This window comes from Phanerochaete carnosa, assembly GCF_000300595.1.
Source record: "Phanerochaete carnosa HHB-10118-sp unplaced genomic scaffold PHACAscaffold_3, whole genome shotgun sequence".
NCBI lineage: Eukaryota > Fungi > Basidiomycota > Agaricomycetes > Polyporales > Phanerochaetaceae > Phanerochaete > Phanerochaete carnosa.
Window position 1 is genome coordinate 2241600 of NW_006767630.1, and position 15844 is coordinate 2257443.

The 15844-nt window shown below is 54.7% G+C and overlaps 7 protein-coding genes across 7 annotated transcripts; 4 read left to right on the top strand and 3 right to left on the bottom strand.

Moving 5' to 3' along the window:
* Positions 1 to 552: 552 nt before the first annotated feature.
* On the top strand, positions 553 to 2880 carry PHACADRAFT_252184 (uncharacterized protein). The gene is made up of 13 exons (XM_007393390.1): positions 553 to 739; positions 793 to 881; positions 934 to 994; positions 1049 to 1111; positions 1161 to 1228; positions 1279 to 1329; positions 1389 to 1425; positions 1475 to 1606; positions 1671 to 1906; positions 1957 to 2028; positions 2081 to 2196; positions 2251 to 2479; positions 2535 to 2880. Exons 1-11 carry the CDS (start codon positions 568 to 570, stop codon positions 2135 to 2137), a joined length of 1038 nt encoding a protein of 345 aa, XP_007393452.1. The 5' UTR covers positions 553 to 567; the 3' UTR covers positions 2138 to 2196; positions 2251 to 2479; positions 2535 to 2880.
* Positions 2881 to 3089: 209 nt separating this feature from the next.
* Positions 3090 to 5597, bottom strand: PHACADRAFT_252187 (uncharacterized protein). The gene is made up of 14 exons (XM_007393391.1): positions 5448 to 5597; positions 5236 to 5389; positions 5118 to 5174; positions 4918 to 5058; positions 4754 to 4867; positions 4608 to 4703; positions 4422 to 4541; positions 4235 to 4373; positions 4151 to 4177; positions 4091 to 4098; positions 3896 to 4044; positions 3671 to 3837; positions 3350 to 3611; positions 3090 to 3276 (listed from the first exon to the last, which is right to left on the bottom strand). The coding sequence occupies exons 1-14, from the start codon at positions 5537 to 5539 to the stop codon at positions 3237 to 3239; spliced, it is 1566 nt and encodes a 521-aa protein (XP_007393453.1). The 5' UTR covers positions 5540 to 5597; the 3' UTR covers positions 3090 to 3236.
* Positions 5598 to 7031: 1434 nt separating this feature from the next.
* PHACADRAFT_58785 (uncharacterized protein) lies at positions 7032 to 7377 on the bottom strand (the record flags this gene model as incomplete). Its single annotated transcript, XM_007393392.1, has 2 exons — positions 7032 to 7147; positions 7212 to 7377. Coding segments are annotated over 2 exons (282 nt in total), but the record flags the coding sequence as incomplete, so codon positions are not given.
* Positions 7378 to 8121: 744 nt separating this feature from the next.
* On the bottom strand, positions 8122 to 8562 carry PHACADRAFT_252191 (uncharacterized protein). The gene has a single exon (XM_007393393.1). It carries the CDS (start codon positions 8493 to 8495, stop codon positions 8235 to 8237), a length of 261 nt encoding a protein of 86 aa, XP_007393455.1. The 5' UTR covers positions 8496 to 8562; the 3' UTR covers positions 8122 to 8234.
* Positions 8563 to 8875: 313 nt separating this feature from the next.
* PHACADRAFT_182510 (uncharacterized protein) lies at positions 8876 to 9522 on the top strand (the record flags this gene model as incomplete). The annotated part of the gene is made up of 1 exon (XM_007393394.1): positions 8876 to 9522. One exon carries the CDS (start codon positions 8876 to 8878, stop codon positions 9251 to 9253), a length of 378 nt encoding a protein of 125 aa, XP_007393456.1. The 3' UTR covers positions 9254 to 9522.
* A 1624-nt stretch (positions 9523 to 11146) lies between these two features.
* Positions 11147 to 13267, top strand: PHACADRAFT_206967 (uncharacterized protein). The gene is made up of 13 exons (XM_007393395.1): positions 11147 to 11350; positions 11409 to 11497; positions 11558 to 11618; positions 11782 to 11846; positions 11894 to 11944; positions 12003 to 12039; positions 12089 to 12226; positions 12291 to 12352; positions 12406 to 12535; positions 12583 to 12601; positions 12646 to 12699; positions 12760 to 12895; positions 12954 to 13267. The coding sequence occupies exons 1-13, from the start codon at positions 11221 to 11223 to the stop codon at positions 13008 to 13010; spliced, it is 1029 nt and encodes a 342-aa protein (XP_007393457.1). The 5' UTR covers positions 11147 to 11220; the 3' UTR covers positions 13011 to 13267.
* A 408-nt stretch (positions 13268 to 13675) lies between these two features.
* Positions 13676 to 15781, top strand: PHACADRAFT_206968 (uncharacterized protein). Its single transcript, XM_007393396.1, has 14 exons — positions 13676 to 14101; positions 14161 to 14249; positions 14349 to 14373; positions 14424 to 14486; positions 14536 to 14600; positions 14653 to 14703; positions 14760 to 14800; positions 14860 to 14939; positions 15000 to 15031; positions 15088 to 15159; positions 15211 to 15229; positions 15281 to 15326; positions 15382 to 15517; positions 15577 to 15781. Exons 1-14 carry the CDS (start codon positions 13996 to 13998, stop codon positions 15637 to 15639), a joined length of 888 nt encoding a protein of 295 aa, XP_007393458.1. The 5' UTR covers positions 13676 to 13995; the 3' UTR covers positions 15640 to 15781.
* The last annotated feature ends 63 nt before the right edge of the window (positions 15782 to 15844 follow it).

A 15844-nucleotide genomic window follows, 5' to 3' on the forward strand; every position in this document is an offset into this window, starting at 1 on the left:
GGGCAACGTGCTGTGCACGGGCCTTCAACGGTGGGCGATTCCAAGCAGCTTGTCAAGCGGAGACTTTATTGGCGAGAGTAAGTCTGGGCTGAACTATCTCCACGGATGCTGATGTAGTCGTCCTAGATTGTCGGCCTATCGCTGCTTGCGGGCACGGGGCTGCCCCAAGCCCGCTTCTCGTGCTCAAAGCCTGTGCCTTGCTCTGGGGTATTCCCGCACTCCAGCCTGGCAAGCGCCGGTCGTCGCATGTCTGAGACGGAGGCGGTTCACATAGCGGGTACGTTGATACGCCACGGCCTGCTCTTGTCACTGAAGCTCATTCTTCCGTCCGCACCTGTGCCGAGCGCCGCCCAGCTTCTCGTGTCATCAGCGGAGGGAATGTTGATATCATCGCTAGGCTACGCTGCTCTGGATCCGGGCTTAGCGTCGGCCCTTGATGCATTGCCTTCCTACTGGAGTTTCAGGATCTGTCTGACGAAATAGAGTTGCGATGCAAGGGAGATATAATGCGCGCCGGATGCGGTGAGCCACACTGCGACTTTCCCTCCCCTTGGTTCGTTCGACACTATGCCACCTACGCCGCTTCGACTGTCGCTTCCCCTTCCTCGCCATTATAGGGCAAGAAAGGCTGTACTTGTGGGCGTCCGCTACACCGTACTCGCGAATCAACAGCCACGCTCGAAGTATACTCTAACGAGCACTTACTCGGACGTTGAGCACCTTCATGAGTTCCTCACAGGTGAGGATTGTAGTTTCATGTCTAGGACGTGCTCTTCATCTACCGCCTTGCAGAGACGATGGACTTCCCACGTGAAGATATAACCGTTCTCAAGGACGACGTTGACCCTCAGGATGCCCGGTATCCCAACAGAGCCAACTTGGTGCGTTCCCATCCTGTTTTCGAGTGGCGTTGCTTATGTGAAGTGATTACAGCTGAAGGCAATGGAGGACTTAGTTTCAGATGTGCGGCCGGGTGATCATCTGGTCTTCCATTGTATGCAAGATTATCTGTCGTTTTTCAAACATTAGGTGCTAATCGATACACCAGTCTCTGGTCATGGATCTCAGATACCCGATGAGAACGGCGACGAGAAGGATGGCATGGATGAAGGTAGAATTATTCCTTGCATCTATTCGAATCGCCTCTGACGAGCAACTAGCTATCTGGCCTGCGGATGTGGTGCCGGGTCAAGGACTGTATGATGCGAATAATGTGATCCTCGATGACGTCGGTATTACTCCTCCTCGTCAGCGGACTCTTATCTCACTGTCTCTCAGACAATCAAGGAAATGCTCGTCGACAAGATCCCGGCCGGTGCCCATCTCGTTGTGAGTACTGACACATTTTCACGTGTGGCCGACAAATACTTACCGGCGCATACTCGTAGATCATCCTTGACTGCTGTCACTCGGGCAGCGGGGCAGGTGAGTCTCACTCACCGCCTCTGAGATACTGATCTAAAGAGAGCCGCAGATCTGCAGCACTGTCATAAAGACCATTTCTCGGAGCAGGTGCACGAGGAAATCCTGCATCCCTTACCGGCTACCCGGATTTCCGTACAGAAAATCGGTTTGAAAGGGATCACAGGTGACAGAGTAAAGAAAGGTAAGGATGCGAACGTGACTCTGGGCGGGTGCGAAAGAGGCTGATTGCATGTGCGATGTTTCAGACACGACCTCCCCCATCTTCGCCAATGTCAATGGTGGTCCCACCATCAATATACTGTCTCCTCTTACTCCAGCCACCGCGGACGCCTTCTCCCCGGACTCTGATTCTCCATCCTCGACTCCTGCCTCCTCCCTGTTCGAATGGTCGTCCTCAGCCGCGTCGACCCCTTCTTCCGCAACATCGTTTGAGTCTATGGAGGAGCTGCCGTTGTACCGAACCCCGAAACACCCTGTGGTCGTAAGTAGGCTGGCTCTTTCGGCTTGAACTGTTGGTAAAGGAGACATTAGATTTCGTGGGCAGCCTGCCAAGACCCAGATACGACGCTCAGCCTAGCGAATTCCGGGGGCTACTTCGTCAAGGCAAGTCGATTTATTGTCTGGTGCGAGATGCGAGCTCATGCTTCCTTGTCAGGCTTTCGTAGAGGCTTTCCGTAAGTCTTTGGTGTTGCTCTTACGTACTTCGACATAACACAGAAGAATAGGCGAAATGCAGAACGCTACGCACGAGACTTTGCTCCATCTCATCAAGTACTTTTTTCTTTCTTTGGTCAACTTTGAGTGGTAGCTGATGACAAAATGCAGGGAGAAAATGCAAACGTCTGTCACGCACTTCGTCGAAGAAGTAGCCCATAAGAAGTATCCACGTCCGCTTCCGCATGTCCCGGCGGCCCCACAGAACTTCTTGGAAGCACATGCAACAAAACATCAGCACGACAACGATGAGACGAAGTTCGAGAAGAGAATATGGAACAAGCTGGAAAAGGACAAACAGGCTCATCCCGAACCAATGCTGGCGACGCTCCATGACTACGTGCGTTACTTCTCTTGCGAAGTGTACGAGAGGTCTCACCATGACTTGTTACTAGCGCGGCGTACTCTGTACGCCAGTAGCAGCTGTCTTTGGTGTCGCTGTGCGGTCCGTTCAGAAAAAAGGCGCGGTTGGGAACCCCTCTGAAAATGAAATGAACGTCGAGGGTGACGTCGAGACGTCTTCGGATCATTAATCTAAACTACCTCCGCAGAAGGAACGCATATCTATTCAAGCATGTCGTGTAGCAATAGTATTCCGAAGCATGGCTAGCTATTTTCTTACCTATCTTTGCCGTGGCGAGCCTAAGCTGGCGCGGCTCACTACTTTCCCTATATCATCGTATAGTACTAAGCCATATACACTTGAGCACTTAATATATGGCTTTGATTCGTTTTGCTGCGCTTGACCCAGGACAATGGTAAGTCCTTGTTTGGAGAAAACGCGGTAGTTATGTGAAGTTGTCAGTGCCTGTGAATAGCTGAGAGCAGCGGTTACGGCCCATAGCTCTCGGCTATCGGGGAGGGGGGGTGCAGCAGAGCTATCGCGAAAATTAGACCAATGAATGGCGAAGGTCGAGAATGAGAGCTCGCGCCAAGTCGATGTAGGTCTGAAGATCCGACATTCTATTTAATGAAGCTACGCAAGCAAAGCAATTGGAGCTTCTTTCAACCACTGGCCAGGAACGCATCTCGGCTATGGAGTCCTCTGAGGGGCGATTGGTTTGTCCGAATAATGTTATTATTCTGATCGCAAATAATCACTTCCTCCTTTTAAAGACGAGAGATACCCCTGTCGGCCTGCAGATTCGATGATTAGCGCATTTTCAAATCTTTGCTATTTCCCGAGTTGAGAATCCAGACAGCTACTCACGTCAATGTCAGGACGGACACGCTCTTGAGCACTCTGTCCCTCCTCTGCTGCTCCGTCTCACTCCTGTACTTCGGCTCGTCTTTGACATGGATGGTGAAGCGCAAGACGAAGAGCACGAGAACTGCGATGATCTCAATCTCCGCGAAGCGGCGCCCGAGGCACGCGCGCGGGCCACCACTGAACGGGAGGTATGCGTCCCGCGGCCAGTCCGAACGAGTAAATCGCGAAGGGGAGAAAGTGTGTGGGTCGGTCCAGTATTTCGCTACACAAGATGAAGACTCTGAGGACACGGGCCGGGCAGGGGGGACGCGAAATACGTACGATTGTAGTGCAGCCCTGCAGTGTCAAACAAGACGTCGGAACCCTTGGGTATGAACACGACCACCGGCTCGCCTGCATCATTTGTCGTTTTGAAAAACGCGTCATCCGCCGCACGCTTTGGGATGCCAAAGACGGGGGGGAACATCCGGAGCGTCTCGCATAATACACTGATCTTCGTTGTCAGATTGCACCTCTTAAGTGAGGATTATGTGATCTGAGACTAACGCGTCCGCATAGGTAAAATTACGCAGATCTTGATAGCGTGGTAGCTCGCCCGCCGGAAGGATTGACCTTATTTGCTGATAGAGTTTTTCTTGCTCGTCTGGGTGTAGTGCCAAGAGTGCGAGAGCGTAGCACAGGGTATGCCCAGTCGTCTGTGAACGGTCAGCGATGTCTCCAAATCTCCAGCAGCAAACGTACTTCGTTCCCTATGTTGCTTTAGAAGTAAGTACCTGGGCTGTTTCGCCATGTCTAACGTACCTGCAATCAGGAAAATGAATACGTTGCCTACAGTTTCTAACTCAGTTTTGTTACATCGTTGTACGGAGACGCACGGAGGCCCACCCATGAGTTCCTCATCGGTCAGCTTCAATTCCCCCTCCTCCTCCTCCTCGCTCGCGTCTAGCAAACCATTGAACAGGTCGTATCTCTCCTCTTTATGCTGCGACTCGCGACGCTGCCTGATCATATCTGACATATACACCTGTAATCTCATTTAGTGCGCGTTCGGCTTTCAGGTTGAAAAGCTCACTCCCAGTTCCTTAAACGCCGTGTTCGTATTACGCATTTTCTCAGTGGGGCCGAGGTCGAGCAGCCACTGCGGTGTCGCAATCTTGGTGAATACGCCCGTCGACATGTGGTGCATGACTTCCTTCGATGGCAGGACCGGTCGCAAATTAGTATATATTTGTGCACTGTCCAAAGTCCGAGTGCGTACCTTGAACGACATCTTGTAGCCTTCTGGGCGCTCTTCCCCGCCATTCCATGCGATGGCTTGACCAAAGCCTGCGGAACTAATTACAAATAATGTAATCTGTAGTACTAGTTCAGGCACAGTTGTATACTCCCAATGTAGAGGCGTACCGTGGCGGTAAGTGCTAATGCATCGTCCACAACAATCTCGTCCTTTCCAACCCATATATCGAACAGTTCTGTCACGACGCGGACGGTCTCCGACCAGACGAGCCTGTTATTTTTCTTGCTCTCTGTTTAGCCCCCGTTTCCATCCAGTCCAAGACACGACACACCTCGGAGAACCCGGGCGAGCATATCCTCCGGTAGCGTTTCCAGGCGTCGTGTTCTGATGCCACGATGTTTGGGCCATACAGTGACAGGATGTCGTATATCTCTACAGGTTTAGGGAAGCGCGAGCGAGCAGCGGTCATCTCCTGGCAATCTTGGCTCTCAGCCCGACGTTCACGTTCATGAGAGCAGTACGAGGACGCACTCGGAGGATTGCCGGGTCGGCAATCACAAACAACGCCTGCAGCGGATGGGTTGAGACCTGGCATGCTTCTGTTAGCACAGAGAGCCCGCGGGCGGGTGGGAGGAGGGCGGAAACGCACGATCGAAATGACGTCGAGTCCGAACTGCTTGAACAGCGCATGCTTGCCATCGAACAGCAGGTTGGCGCCGTGTGTAACGTACGGGATGCGCATTGGGATGATCCACCGCGCATGACCGAGTAGGCTTGTCGTCGCACGCAGCCCAGGGAGGAACCTGTGCCTCGGTGTTCGCCAATCTGGATAATATAATGACCGCTGGATGGTACACGCACCTAATTTTTGCGAGCAGCTGCCTGAACTGCACGAGACGCGAGATGACGTGGTACACCGCGGCGGCGAGGAGAACCCATGCGACCAGCACCATTGCCTGGTGGAACAACAGTGTTGGGAACAGGAGTGGGCGAGGTGTAGGTGGACGTTGCCCTGTCTCCCGCTCACCGCTGCCTCATTTTGGCACGAAAGACGCATGGGTTTTCCCTTTGCAGATTCTCGGGAGCTAGTCCCTGTCTCCGAAAAGGAAGAAGAAACGGCAAAGGATCGCCTACCCATTAGACGCCCGGATCATCCGGCGTCTTCTGAGGTAGCTAGTGTATTCTGCCGTCCTCTCATGTGTATTTAACCCTCGGATGCTTTGGAATTAAGTATTTAATTCGTTAAGGTGTACCTGGAATTTTAAAAAGAATTTTCAACTAGGTCTTTTCCTGCCCAGAGTGCGATCATATCTCGTGAGGCAGATAGCCATGCAAGCGATTCAGAAACTTGGAATACATTTTCAAAATGCTATATCATTGGTACAGTGTATATAGACATATCAATAAACTTTAGAGATTATGCTGCTGTGCCAGGCAGAGGCAACTGTCCAACGTGCTTATGGCAGAGCGATTTCGTCACCCGCTTCGGGCGTACCGCTGGTCCGAGCTAGAGAAGCAAAACCTTTCAGGCTTAGAGCTGGAATGGCTCTGTGCGGTCGTCTGAGAAGCAGAACTTGAACAAGGTCGTATCATGAATGCGTGAAGGGCCCCTTGTACCGGCACAAAAGAACTCATCCGAGCTCGTGGCAGAAACGATAGCCAGTGCCCCTAGTCACGCGCCTCCACTAGCTGAGGATTACGCGCGAGTTCGAGGCTGCCAGTGATCGCCCGGGGGTGCCGGCGAATGCACACGCTTCCCCAGGGACCCACAAGTAAACAAAAGTCTTCTTTCCTTTCCTTCATGATGTCTGTGCACCCCAGTAGCTGGCGGATCCACTAATGAGCAGTCTTAAACTCACGTAAGCGTAGTCGACCGAACTCAACCTCATTCTCGCATGAATGTCCTGAATCTCATTCTGAAGCGACACAGTATCTATCGTGAAAATATCCTGCACGTCTCCGGATGAAACAGAGGTTACCGCCGGCGGGTCACGGGCGAGCATGGTCAGGCATAACATGGTCTCCCACTTGCACCACGATGATACACAAGTTCAACGCTCAGCGCTCAGTTCTTAGCCCGAGGCTGGCGCACGAAGCAAGGTTTCGTGGCCCGAGATGCGCCCCTTCGCAGATCAGAACGCGGTCACGTGCTACCGCCTCTTGAAGACAAGCGGGACGCGCAACGGCCTGCAAAAACACGATTCACCCCATCAGCATCACACCAAAAAGCACACCAACCCAGACAAGCACAGAAAAAGCAAAGAAAAAGCAAAGAAAAGAAAAAAAAAGAAACACGCACGTCATGCTAACCCCCGGCCGGCTACGCGTCACGCGCTCGAAGCGCGCGCGCCAGCCCTCGCCCGCGAAGCGCGGCTCGTCGAGCACGCCGACGCGGTAGCGCAGCACGAGCATCGCGGCCGCGGCGACGGCCTCGGTCTCGCTGAAGCGGCGCCCGAGGCACGCGCGCGGGCCCGCGCTGAACGGCAGGAACGCGTCGCGCGGCCAGTCCGCGGCCAGGAAGCGCGCGGGCCGGAACACGTCGGGCTCGGGCCAGTAGCGGGCTGCGTGGCGCGCGGGGGTGGGTGTCAGTGGATAACTGAGGGCGGGAGGGGACAGGGTGCGTACGGTTGTAGTGCAGGCCGGGCGTGTGCAGCGAGATGCTCGAGCCCTTGGGCATCGGGATCGTCGTGCGCGCGCCGGCGGCGTTGGTGATCGTGATCGCGGTGTCCTCGGCGACGCTCTTCGGGATGCTGTGCACAGGCGGGAACATGCGCAGGGTCTCGTACAGGACGCTGTTCGCGCTCAAAGTCAGCGAGGTGGACGGTGCAAGAGAGGCATGGCGAGGGGCGCACGCTTCGCAGTACGACAGCGACCTGAGGTCTTCGTACTCGGGCAGGCGTCCGTCGTGCACCACGCCCCGGACGCTCTCGTACAGCCTGTCTTGCTCCTCAGGGTGCATCGCCAGCAGCGCGAGCATGTAGCAGAGCGTGTGCGCGGTGGTCTGCACAAACGCGTCTCAGCGGTGCCGCCGCTCCTGTCACGGCGCGACACGCACCTCATGTCCTACAGCCGCCCGTCAGCCTCGGCCAAGCAGGAAGGGAGGACTCGGGGGAAGGCACGCACCTGCAAGCAAAAAGATAAACAAATTCCCTGCACATACACACACCAAGACCCATCAGCACCACACTCTGTCCATCCCCGCATGCACGCACCGATCAGCTCCGAGTCCTGCAGCCGCGCCACGCCGCCATCTTCGTTCGCGTCGAGCAGGCTGCTGAACAGGTCGTACCGCGCCTCCTTCTCGGCGGCGCCGGGCCCCTCGCGCCGCGCGCGCGTCATCTCGCGCATGTACCGCTCGAGCTCGTCGAACGAGTCGCGGACCGCCGCGAGCCGCGCGGTCGGCGCGGCGCGCAGGAGCCAGTCGGGGATCAGCAGACGCGCGAAGACGTTCGACGACACCGCGTGGAGGGCGTTCTGGTGGCGGGCAGGTGGTGAGCGCGGGTGGAAAAAGAATGGAGTGTGGGGGCAGGCGTGTGTGTGTGCTCTCACCTTGAAGGTCATCGTGTGCCCCGCGGGCACGACGTCGTCGTCCTTCCACGCGATGCGCCGTCCGAAGCCTGCGACGCCGATGACAAAGAGGGCGATCTGTCAAGGTTTTAGAGTGGGGGTGGGTCGTGATCCAGGGTCGGCGAGAGAAAGGTCCAGAGAGAAGTCGCCACAGGTCAAAAATAACGACGAGCGCACAAAATCCGCATGTGAAGAATTAGAGTGTGCGAGAGGCGATGCAATGAGCAGCGTCCAGGCCAGATGATGCAGCAAGGACGTGCTCACGGGAAGGGTGATGTCCACGGCGTGCTCGACGCGGATCTCGTCCTTGTCGCCCCACACGTTGTCGAAGAGGTCCTGCATGATGAGCCGGGTCTCGTCCCACACGAGCTTGTTGTTCCGCTGCCAGGATGCACGCCGCCTGGTTAGCGCCACATCACAGCTCGTTGATTTCGGTCGACAAACCTCGGAGAACGCGGGCGCGGTGATCTTGCGATATCGCTTCCACTGCTCGCCCTCGCTGGCGACGATGTTGCCGCCAAAGAAGGTGAGGAGCTTGTACTGCTCTGTGGGCTTTGGGAAGCGGGCGCGGTACGTTGTGATTTCCTGCCACGGGCGTCAGCGGAGACGGTCAGAGCAGAAGAGCGCCGAGAAATGCCTTGATTGCGTCGGCATCTGCGACGTAGAAGTTGGTCTTGCTTCCGTTGAGGGCGGCGACCTAGCGCAGGTATTTGTTGAGTAGAATGGATAGAAGGAGGAGAGCAGCGTACATAGGTTATGACGTCCCAGCCGTACTGCTCGAAGTCGCGGTGCTTGCGGTTCCACATGTGAAACGAGCCTGGCGTGATGGCTGGGATGCGGGGGAAGAAGTTCTCGATGGGGCCGAGGGTGTTCAAGAGGGTGCGATAGCCCGGATGATTCCTGTGACTGTCTTAGAGATAGGAAGGGGAGCAGAAGGCGGGAAAGACCCACGAAACGGAAAGCACAGCATGGCGGAACTGGATGATAGTGCGTATGATGAAGAGAAGAACAACAGGGAGGGCGAGGAGGAAGAGATTGTCCATCGCGACGGTGGTGGTACTGTGGTGGATTGCGCAGCTGGACGAAAGGGAGGGTCATGAGATATATGTACGGGCCTCCCGAGGGCGCGTCGTGGTTTGGCTAGCATGGATCGGATAGACGGACGATGGAGGGTGTGGCCGAGGGTGTCCGGAAGGTCATTGACCAATGGTCGGCTACATGACACGCCTTGTATTTCTAGAATGGCCTGCGAGAGGGACTGCGCCCAGAGTCGGGCCGGGAGTCCCTCCGTGCATTAGGCCTCGCAGACCGCAGCGCTGGGCTGTTTTGACCAACGGCAGCGGTCAGACGGGCGGGTGGGCGGACCTGGGCCGACGCAGAACGACGGCACAGCATTGGCTGCGACGCGGACAGCGTATCGTCGATCCCCACGCAAGATCTCGGCTCGCGATCCTCCGTGACGGAATAGGCGCCACGTGGGTCCCTGTGTGTCCCGTCCACGGCCTTCGTTGCCTTCCGCTCCCTTGCACATGGCCCGTGTCTGTCATACGACCCCACGTATGTTACGCTATGTTACGACATGTCGTTCAAAACACCGTCCAGAGCATGTGCAGCTTCCGGGCACGACTGTAATAAAAAATTACTCCCTCTCAGGGCCCATCTCGACGCCTAGCCTGCCCCTCCGGTAACTACATTTTGCCCCTTGTGCCCGTCTTTAATGAATTGCCCTGGTTTCTCCATCACTCGTCTCCGTCTTTTCCGGTGTTGGGGTGCAGACTCGTCTGCTGCTGTTGGCATCGCGCTCAGCGTCCTCAATATCGACACCAGCACCGGCCGACTTCTGCTACCACAACCTTGTTTGCAAGACTCTCCGCTGGCAGTCCATTACCACATTCGACATTGCCGGCTTTGTTATGTCCGAGTCATTCGACTCCATAACAATCCCTTAAAGAGATCCGTTCGCCGGAACACTCCTGTCCGCTTACCGCAGTTCCGGCATGTTTCTCGGCGTCATCAAGTGTCTCGTCCTATCGCTGTCACGTCATCATCTTGTCTCACGAAACGAAAGATATGTGGAGTGCGATAACCTTGTTACTGACTTTTCTCTCGTCAGGTGTGTTAAGCATCATGCATCATGTATCATGGTCAGCGCCGCACACGCTTCGCAGGGACTAGGCTCACTCTGGAATGGCCCAGTTTGAAACATTCCATAAGGCGAGCATTCTACAGCGATTTACTGGGGCGAGTGCCCGACGATAGACTCTGGCTGACTTTGCTTCACCTCTTGCAGGAAGCCGGACACCGGGACTTCGCTTGGGCACTCGGAGAACAGCAAAAAGAGCCATCCGATGAGCATTTGCCAATATCCAATCTCGACAGACTCAGCCGTACCTACCATTGGACACACCTTTTAAGGCGCACTGTATCGGTGCGCGGAAAATCGGGGAAGTGAGCGCGCTTCGAGCTTTCTGCGTTGTGTATGGCAGTCCGGTCAGGTCCCAATATACGTTGGAAAGACTCGGTGTGTTGAGGCTCGCGCAGTAAGGGGAGGCCCTTCGTAAAGTCACCCGCACGGCCGTCCAAAGGAGAATCGTTCAACCGTGCCTTTCCGAGCAGCTCTTGCGTCATGCCGGTGGGCTTCCCCTCGCACCCACACGCGCAGGTGTCCGTCATGCACCAACGCCAGTGATGTCGTGACTGGCAGTCTGGCCGTGGCACGGCGATCGGCAATGAATGCTGCAAGTACGACGCGGCCTCCTCGTGCATACCCACATGACAGAATCTGTCGCGATAAGCCATTTAACTGAAGAGCTTTTCTCCGAGAGCGAGCTTCGATCATTCGTTGACTAGGGTTCAGTGCACAACGTGGCGCGGGCAACCCTTAGTAGGCTATCCCGAGCGGTTTGCCAGCCCGGGACATTTGCACAATGTGAGCGTAGGTATGAATTGTCTCCGCTACCTGCTCACGAAATCAAATTTCAGCCTCCCGCAGTGCACGATATAAAAGCCTTCAAGCAGCTCAGTGAGCTGCACCGCAATTTCCACCCCTTCAGCCCAATCAGACACGATGGCTCCTCTAACCCGCCCCAGGGCCAAAAAAGCTCTGCTCGTGGGCATTCGTTACTCTACGCTCCCGAAAAAGCACGTGCTGGAGAGTACTTACTGCGACGTGGACCGGCTCAAGAAATTCCTGACAGGTAAACCTGGTAGTCTGTCCCTAGAAGCCTCGCGTTGACGTAGTGCCTTTTTTCGAAGATAACGTCGGCTTTCGGTCTGACAACATCATAGAGCTTAAAGACAATATCGACCCGGAGCATGACCAATATCCCACCAGAAAGAACCTGGTATGTCCCCCGTGTGAGGTCTTCACGCTTGGTGTTGCCGCTTACACGACGTGGTCGCAGGTGAAGGCCCTGGAGGAACTAGTCTCGGAAGCGCAGGCTGGTGACCACCTGGTCTTCCACTGTACGTGATCCCCCCGTCGTTGCGATCACCATGTCCTGACCGATGCGTGAGTCTCCGGCCACGGATCCCAGCACAAAGACTTGGACGGCGACGAGGAGGATGGAATGGATGAAGGCATGCCGACTCTCTCGGTGCTGTCGAGCTACTCTTGACTTGCTACCAGCCATCTGGCCCGCAGACGTCGTATTCGCAGGCAAAGACGAAGAAATAAACGTCATTCTCGACGACGTCAGTGGATCCCTCTTGTTGCCGCCAATCCGCTCACCTTTTTCCAGGACATCAAGAGAATACTCGTCGACAAGGTCCCAGATGGCGCCCATCTCGTTGTAGGTCCCTACGTATATTCCACATACAGCCCGCAGACACCCATGCACGCCCTTACAGATTATCCTGGACTGCTGTCACTCGGGTACTGGTGCCGGTAAGCCTCTTGCACTATGTCGTAGGAACGGAGAGTTAACAAGTAACAGACCTTCGGTACAGCTATACAGATCACCTTGAAGAAAAGGACTGCACACAGGCTTCGAACACCTCTCCGGCTTCCCAAGTTGCTGAGCCTAAGCGGAAGCTCACCCTCCCAGGGCTCACGGGTGACAAACCGTCGAAGGGTAAGTGTGACGTAACCCGGGCCTCAATGAACACATGAGGCTGACCCCTGGCGTGCGCTCTCAGATGCGCTCTCCCCTACAATAAGCAGCCCCTTAGTAACCAGTCCTGGCGGCGGTCCGGTTGTTGTAAGTAATCTACCCATCGATAAACGTGCCAGGCTGTTATTAAGATGTCATAGATCTCTTGGGCGGCCTGTCCGGATCCAAAGACAACGTTAGGATTCTTAAACTCGAGTAGCTCCTCAAACTCGGACAACTCTTCAAACTCGGATGACTCCTCAGGCTCGGGTGGCTCTTTCATCAAGGCATGTTTGTTGGCGTCTCAAAGTCGGTGCAGGCTCTGAAGTTGTTACTAGGCTTTTCTAGATGCTTTCCGTAAGCGTCCATATTCGAAATTCTCATGACCTCACGTAACACAGCAAGCCAGGAGAGAAGAAGGACGCCACACACGAGGAGCTTCTGCATCGCATTAAGTATGTTTCTGGCCGCCTACGTCGCTCATGCCAAGTGACGGCTGACTGTGGTATTCTCAGAGTGAAAATGATCGCGTCCGCTGAAGATCATTTTACGCAACACAGGCATTTGTTCAGCGAACAGCAGTGGCGGGATCTTCAAAAATGGTGGAAGGAAGATGGCTGCCAGCCCATGCTGGGGGTTCTCCATGACTATGTGAGTCTCCGAGCCTGGCATAGTGCATGAAAGAATCTCATCGCAGCTGATCGTCTAGCACGGTGTACTCCGTACCCCAGTCGCCGAAACTTTCGGAGTTGATGCGAGCTCATAACCAATTCCCTCCGCTTTTCTGTCTTTTCTGGGGATGGAGTTTGAAGCGCAAGCGACGGCCTGCCCGTTGCTGTTGCCATTCTCGAAAGCCCAAAGCGTTGAATATATTGGCGTTCCTTGCGCCACTTGAACTGCGTCCACTGATTCTTGGGCGGCTTGACTTTGTCATGAGACACCAGCGTCGGCCTGCCTCGAACCATCATCATCCTTGTCTGCTTTGGCACGCTCGCGACTGCGTCCTTGACGTGCTTGAAGTACCTGGCTCGATTGAAAAGGATTGCTCGCCGAATTACTCCTGTTCGCTCATGGTAACCAAGAAGATGTCTGGTGAGTTTTCCCATAGCTGTCACGTCGCCATCTAGTGATGATTAATGAGGCAGGTGTCCTAGGAAGTGCGATAGTCTCGGCGTCAGATGCTCCGCTTTGCCGGGCGGATGGGTATTATACATCCCATAAGATAGGCATCCTCAGTAATCTTCTGGCGTGAGTGCTTCAGTTGACCTTCGATTTGATTTACCAAATCTTTCCAGAGTCGAACCAGGGAGTTTGCTTAAATTCTTGCTGTGCGTCAAGCGCGGGGCGGAGTCAACCAGCCAATGCCAACGGTACCGCCGTCAGTGGCTTGGCTGTAGATCGGCAACCCTCAACGAATGCCACAAGTTTGACACGGCCTTCTCGTGTGCTATGCTCACATGAACCGAATTTGTCGCAGCAACTTCCGTTTGAGCTGTTGAGCTTCCCACCGTGTACAAGCTTTGGTGACCACCAGACTAGGGCACCATGCACAACGTGCCAGGAACGACCATTGGTTGGCTAACCCAAACAGCTTCGTACACCAGAACCCTTTCCTGACATGAGTCTGCACTGCGCGGCCTCCGTTCCTTGCCGATGAAATAAAGTTCCTGCCTCCCACAGTGCAAGATATAAGCCTGCCTGCAGTCCAGCGAGCTGCACTGCAGTGCCCTTTCCCTCGCTCGTCAGGCAAGATGGTGAACAGAGCTTTGCTTGTGGGCATTCGCTATTCCGCACTCCCGGGACATGTGCTGGAGAGCACCTACCAGGATGTGGAACGACTCAAATGGTTCTTAACAAGTGCGGAAACTAGGTTATCTCACGGCTGAAAATTTGTCTGACATTTTGATTTTTTCAAGGTAGTGTCAACTTTCGGCCTGAAGATATCATTGAGCTTAGAGACGACGTCGAGCCGTGGAATCCCCGGTATCCGAGCAATGCCAACTTGGTACGTTCCCCGTGTGAAATCTCATCACTGAGCGGTATTACTTATCAGTGTGATGCGGCGCAGGTGAGGGCCATGCAACACTTGGTCTCGGACGTGTAGCCAGGCGACCACCTGGTCTTCCACTGTATGCACACTATCTGTCGCTGCAATCACCCTGCGTTAATCAGCCTGTAGTTTCTGGTCATGGATCCCAGAAGCCCGACCTGAATGGAGACGAGGCGGACAAAATGGATGAAGGTATGCCGCCTCTCTCCGTCCTGAAAAACCGCTGCTAAAGTACAACCAGCAATCTGGCCGGCGGATGTGACACTTAATGAGGATGGCGATGCGGATAATGTCATCATAGACGATGTTGGTGGTTCTCTGGCTGCTGTCTGTGATCAGTCAGCTCACTGCCCTCCAGGACATCAAGAGCATACTGGTCGACAACGTCCCGGACGGTGCATCTCTCGTTGTAAGTCCCTACGTACGTTTCACGTATAGTCCGCAGGCACTCATGTATACCCACAGATTATTCTGGACTGCTGCCACTCGGGCACTGGAGCAGGCAAGTATGCTGCACCGTGTCCCAGGGACCAAGGGCTGACTAGGTCGCAGATCTCCAACACAGCTACACGGACCCCGACGGACAAGACGACGGGCAAGCTCACCCACTTCCCAGGCGAAAGCTGGCGTTCAGGAAACTTACGAGTATAACAAAACGCAAAATCTGGTGAATACATGCGGCTGACTACTTGCATCTGCTCCTAGATATGAACAATTGGGGCTCTGGACCGGTTGTTGTAAGTGCCTCGCCCGCCAATCTCAACGGCGGACCGCTGCTGAGATAGCATGCCAGGTCTCATGGGCAGCTTGTCCAGACCCGAAGGCGACGTTGAGCTTTTCAAGGTCGGGTGGCTACTTCCTGGAGGTGCGTTGATGTTCCACCTCTCACCGAACATGAGCTCATGTTTCCCTCCAGGCTTTCGTAGAGGCTTTTAGTGAGTAATTGCACTCATATCCCCATGTTCCTCCATAACATTACAAGCCAGACGAGAACCCAGGCGTCACACATCAGGAACTCCTGCACTGCGTCAGGTATGTCTCTCTCTTGTATGATCCCAAGCGACAGCTGAGTGCTCGGTATCATGAGAATGAAAATGACGTGGTCAGCCGAACGCTATTTCGAGGAACAGAGGCCTTTGATGACCAAGGGCCGTTGGAAGCATCTTCAAAAGTGGTGGAGGCAAGAGCGCCCAGAACCCATGCTGGGAGTGCTCTATAACGAAGTGCGTTGTCTTAGCTTTGTGAACTACACGGAAAACTCTCATCTTGGTTGTCCATCTAGGATGGTGTACTCTGTTCTCCAGTCGCGGATACTTTTGGGGTTGGTGCTACGTCCTGGTACTGATAGGTTCAAGTCGCCGAGAGGCAGGGATCAGTCGAATTACTAAATGGTGCTTAACTGAGTCGTCGTCAGCTCCTAAGAAATGCGAATACCTATGCAGAATTTTACTGAATGTGCTTCAAGCGAGGAACATAGTCTTGAACTGAGCATACTATACCACTCTGGTTACTTCAATCTGCCCTCAGCCCCATTCTCCGGTCTGCCGTCT

What these genes read in the sequence shown, in the direction of transcription:
- PHACADRAFT_252184 (XM_007393390.1), top strand. Translation starts at nt 568, where the DNA reads ATGCCACCTACGCCGCTTCGACTGTCGCTTCCCCTTCCTCGCCATTAT. An exon ending in CCTTCATGAGTTCCTCACAG is followed by an intron (nt 740 to 792) that starts GTGAGGATTGTA and finishes ACCGCCTTGCAG; the next exon opens with AGACGATGGACTTCCCACGT. An exon ending in AGGTGACAGAGTAAAGAAAG is followed by an intron (nt 1,607 to 1,670) that starts GTAAGGATGCGA and finishes GCGATGTTTCAG; the next exon opens with ACACGACCTCCCCCATCTTC.
- PHACADRAFT_252187 (XM_007393391.1), bottom strand. Translation starts at nt 5,539, where the DNA reads ATGGTGCTGGTCGCATGGGTTCTCCTCGCCGCCGCGGTGTACCACGTC. An exon ending in TGCAGGGCTGCACTACAATC is followed by an intron (nt 3,612 to 3,670) that starts GTACGTATTTCG and finishes CATCTTGTGTAG; the next exon opens with CGAAATACTGGACCGACCCA. An exon ending in GTGTCCGTCCTGACATTGAC is followed by an intron (nt 3,277 to 3,349) that starts GTGAGTAGCTGT and finishes TCGAATCTGCAG; the next exon opens with GCCGACAGGGGTATCTCTCG.
- PHACADRAFT_252191 (XM_007393393.1), bottom strand. Translation starts at nt 8,495, where the DNA reads ATGCAGGACCTCTTCGACAACGTGTGGGGCGACAAGGACGAGATCCGC.
- PHACADRAFT_206967 (XM_007393395.1), top strand. Translation starts at nt 11,221, where the DNA reads ATGGCTCCTCTAACCCGCCCCAGGGCCAAAAAAGCTCTGCTCGTGGGC. An exon ending in CAGATGGCGCCCATCTCGTT is followed by an intron (nt 11,945 to 12,002) that starts GTAGGTCCCTAC and finishes ACGCCCTTACAG; the next exon opens with ATTATCCTGGACTGCTGTCA. An exon ending in CTGGCGGCGGTCCGGTTGTT is followed by an intron (nt 12,353 to 12,405) that starts GTAAGTAATCTA and finishes AAGATGTCATAG; the next exon opens with ATCTCTTGGGCGGCCTGTCC.
- PHACADRAFT_206968 (XM_007393396.1), top strand. Translation starts at nt 13,996, where the DNA reads ATGGTGAACAGAGCTTTGCTTGTGGGCATTCGCTATTCCGCACTCCCG. An exon ending in GGCGGACAAAATGGATGAAG is followed by an intron (nt 14,487 to 14,535) that starts GTATGCCGCCTC and finishes AAGTACAACCAG; the next exon opens with CAATCTGGCCGGCGGATGTG. An exon ending in TGGGAGTGCTCTATAACGAA is followed by an intron (nt 15,518 to 15,576) that starts GTGCGTTGTCTT and finishes TTGTCCATCTAG; the next exon opens with GATGGTGTACTCTGTTCTCC.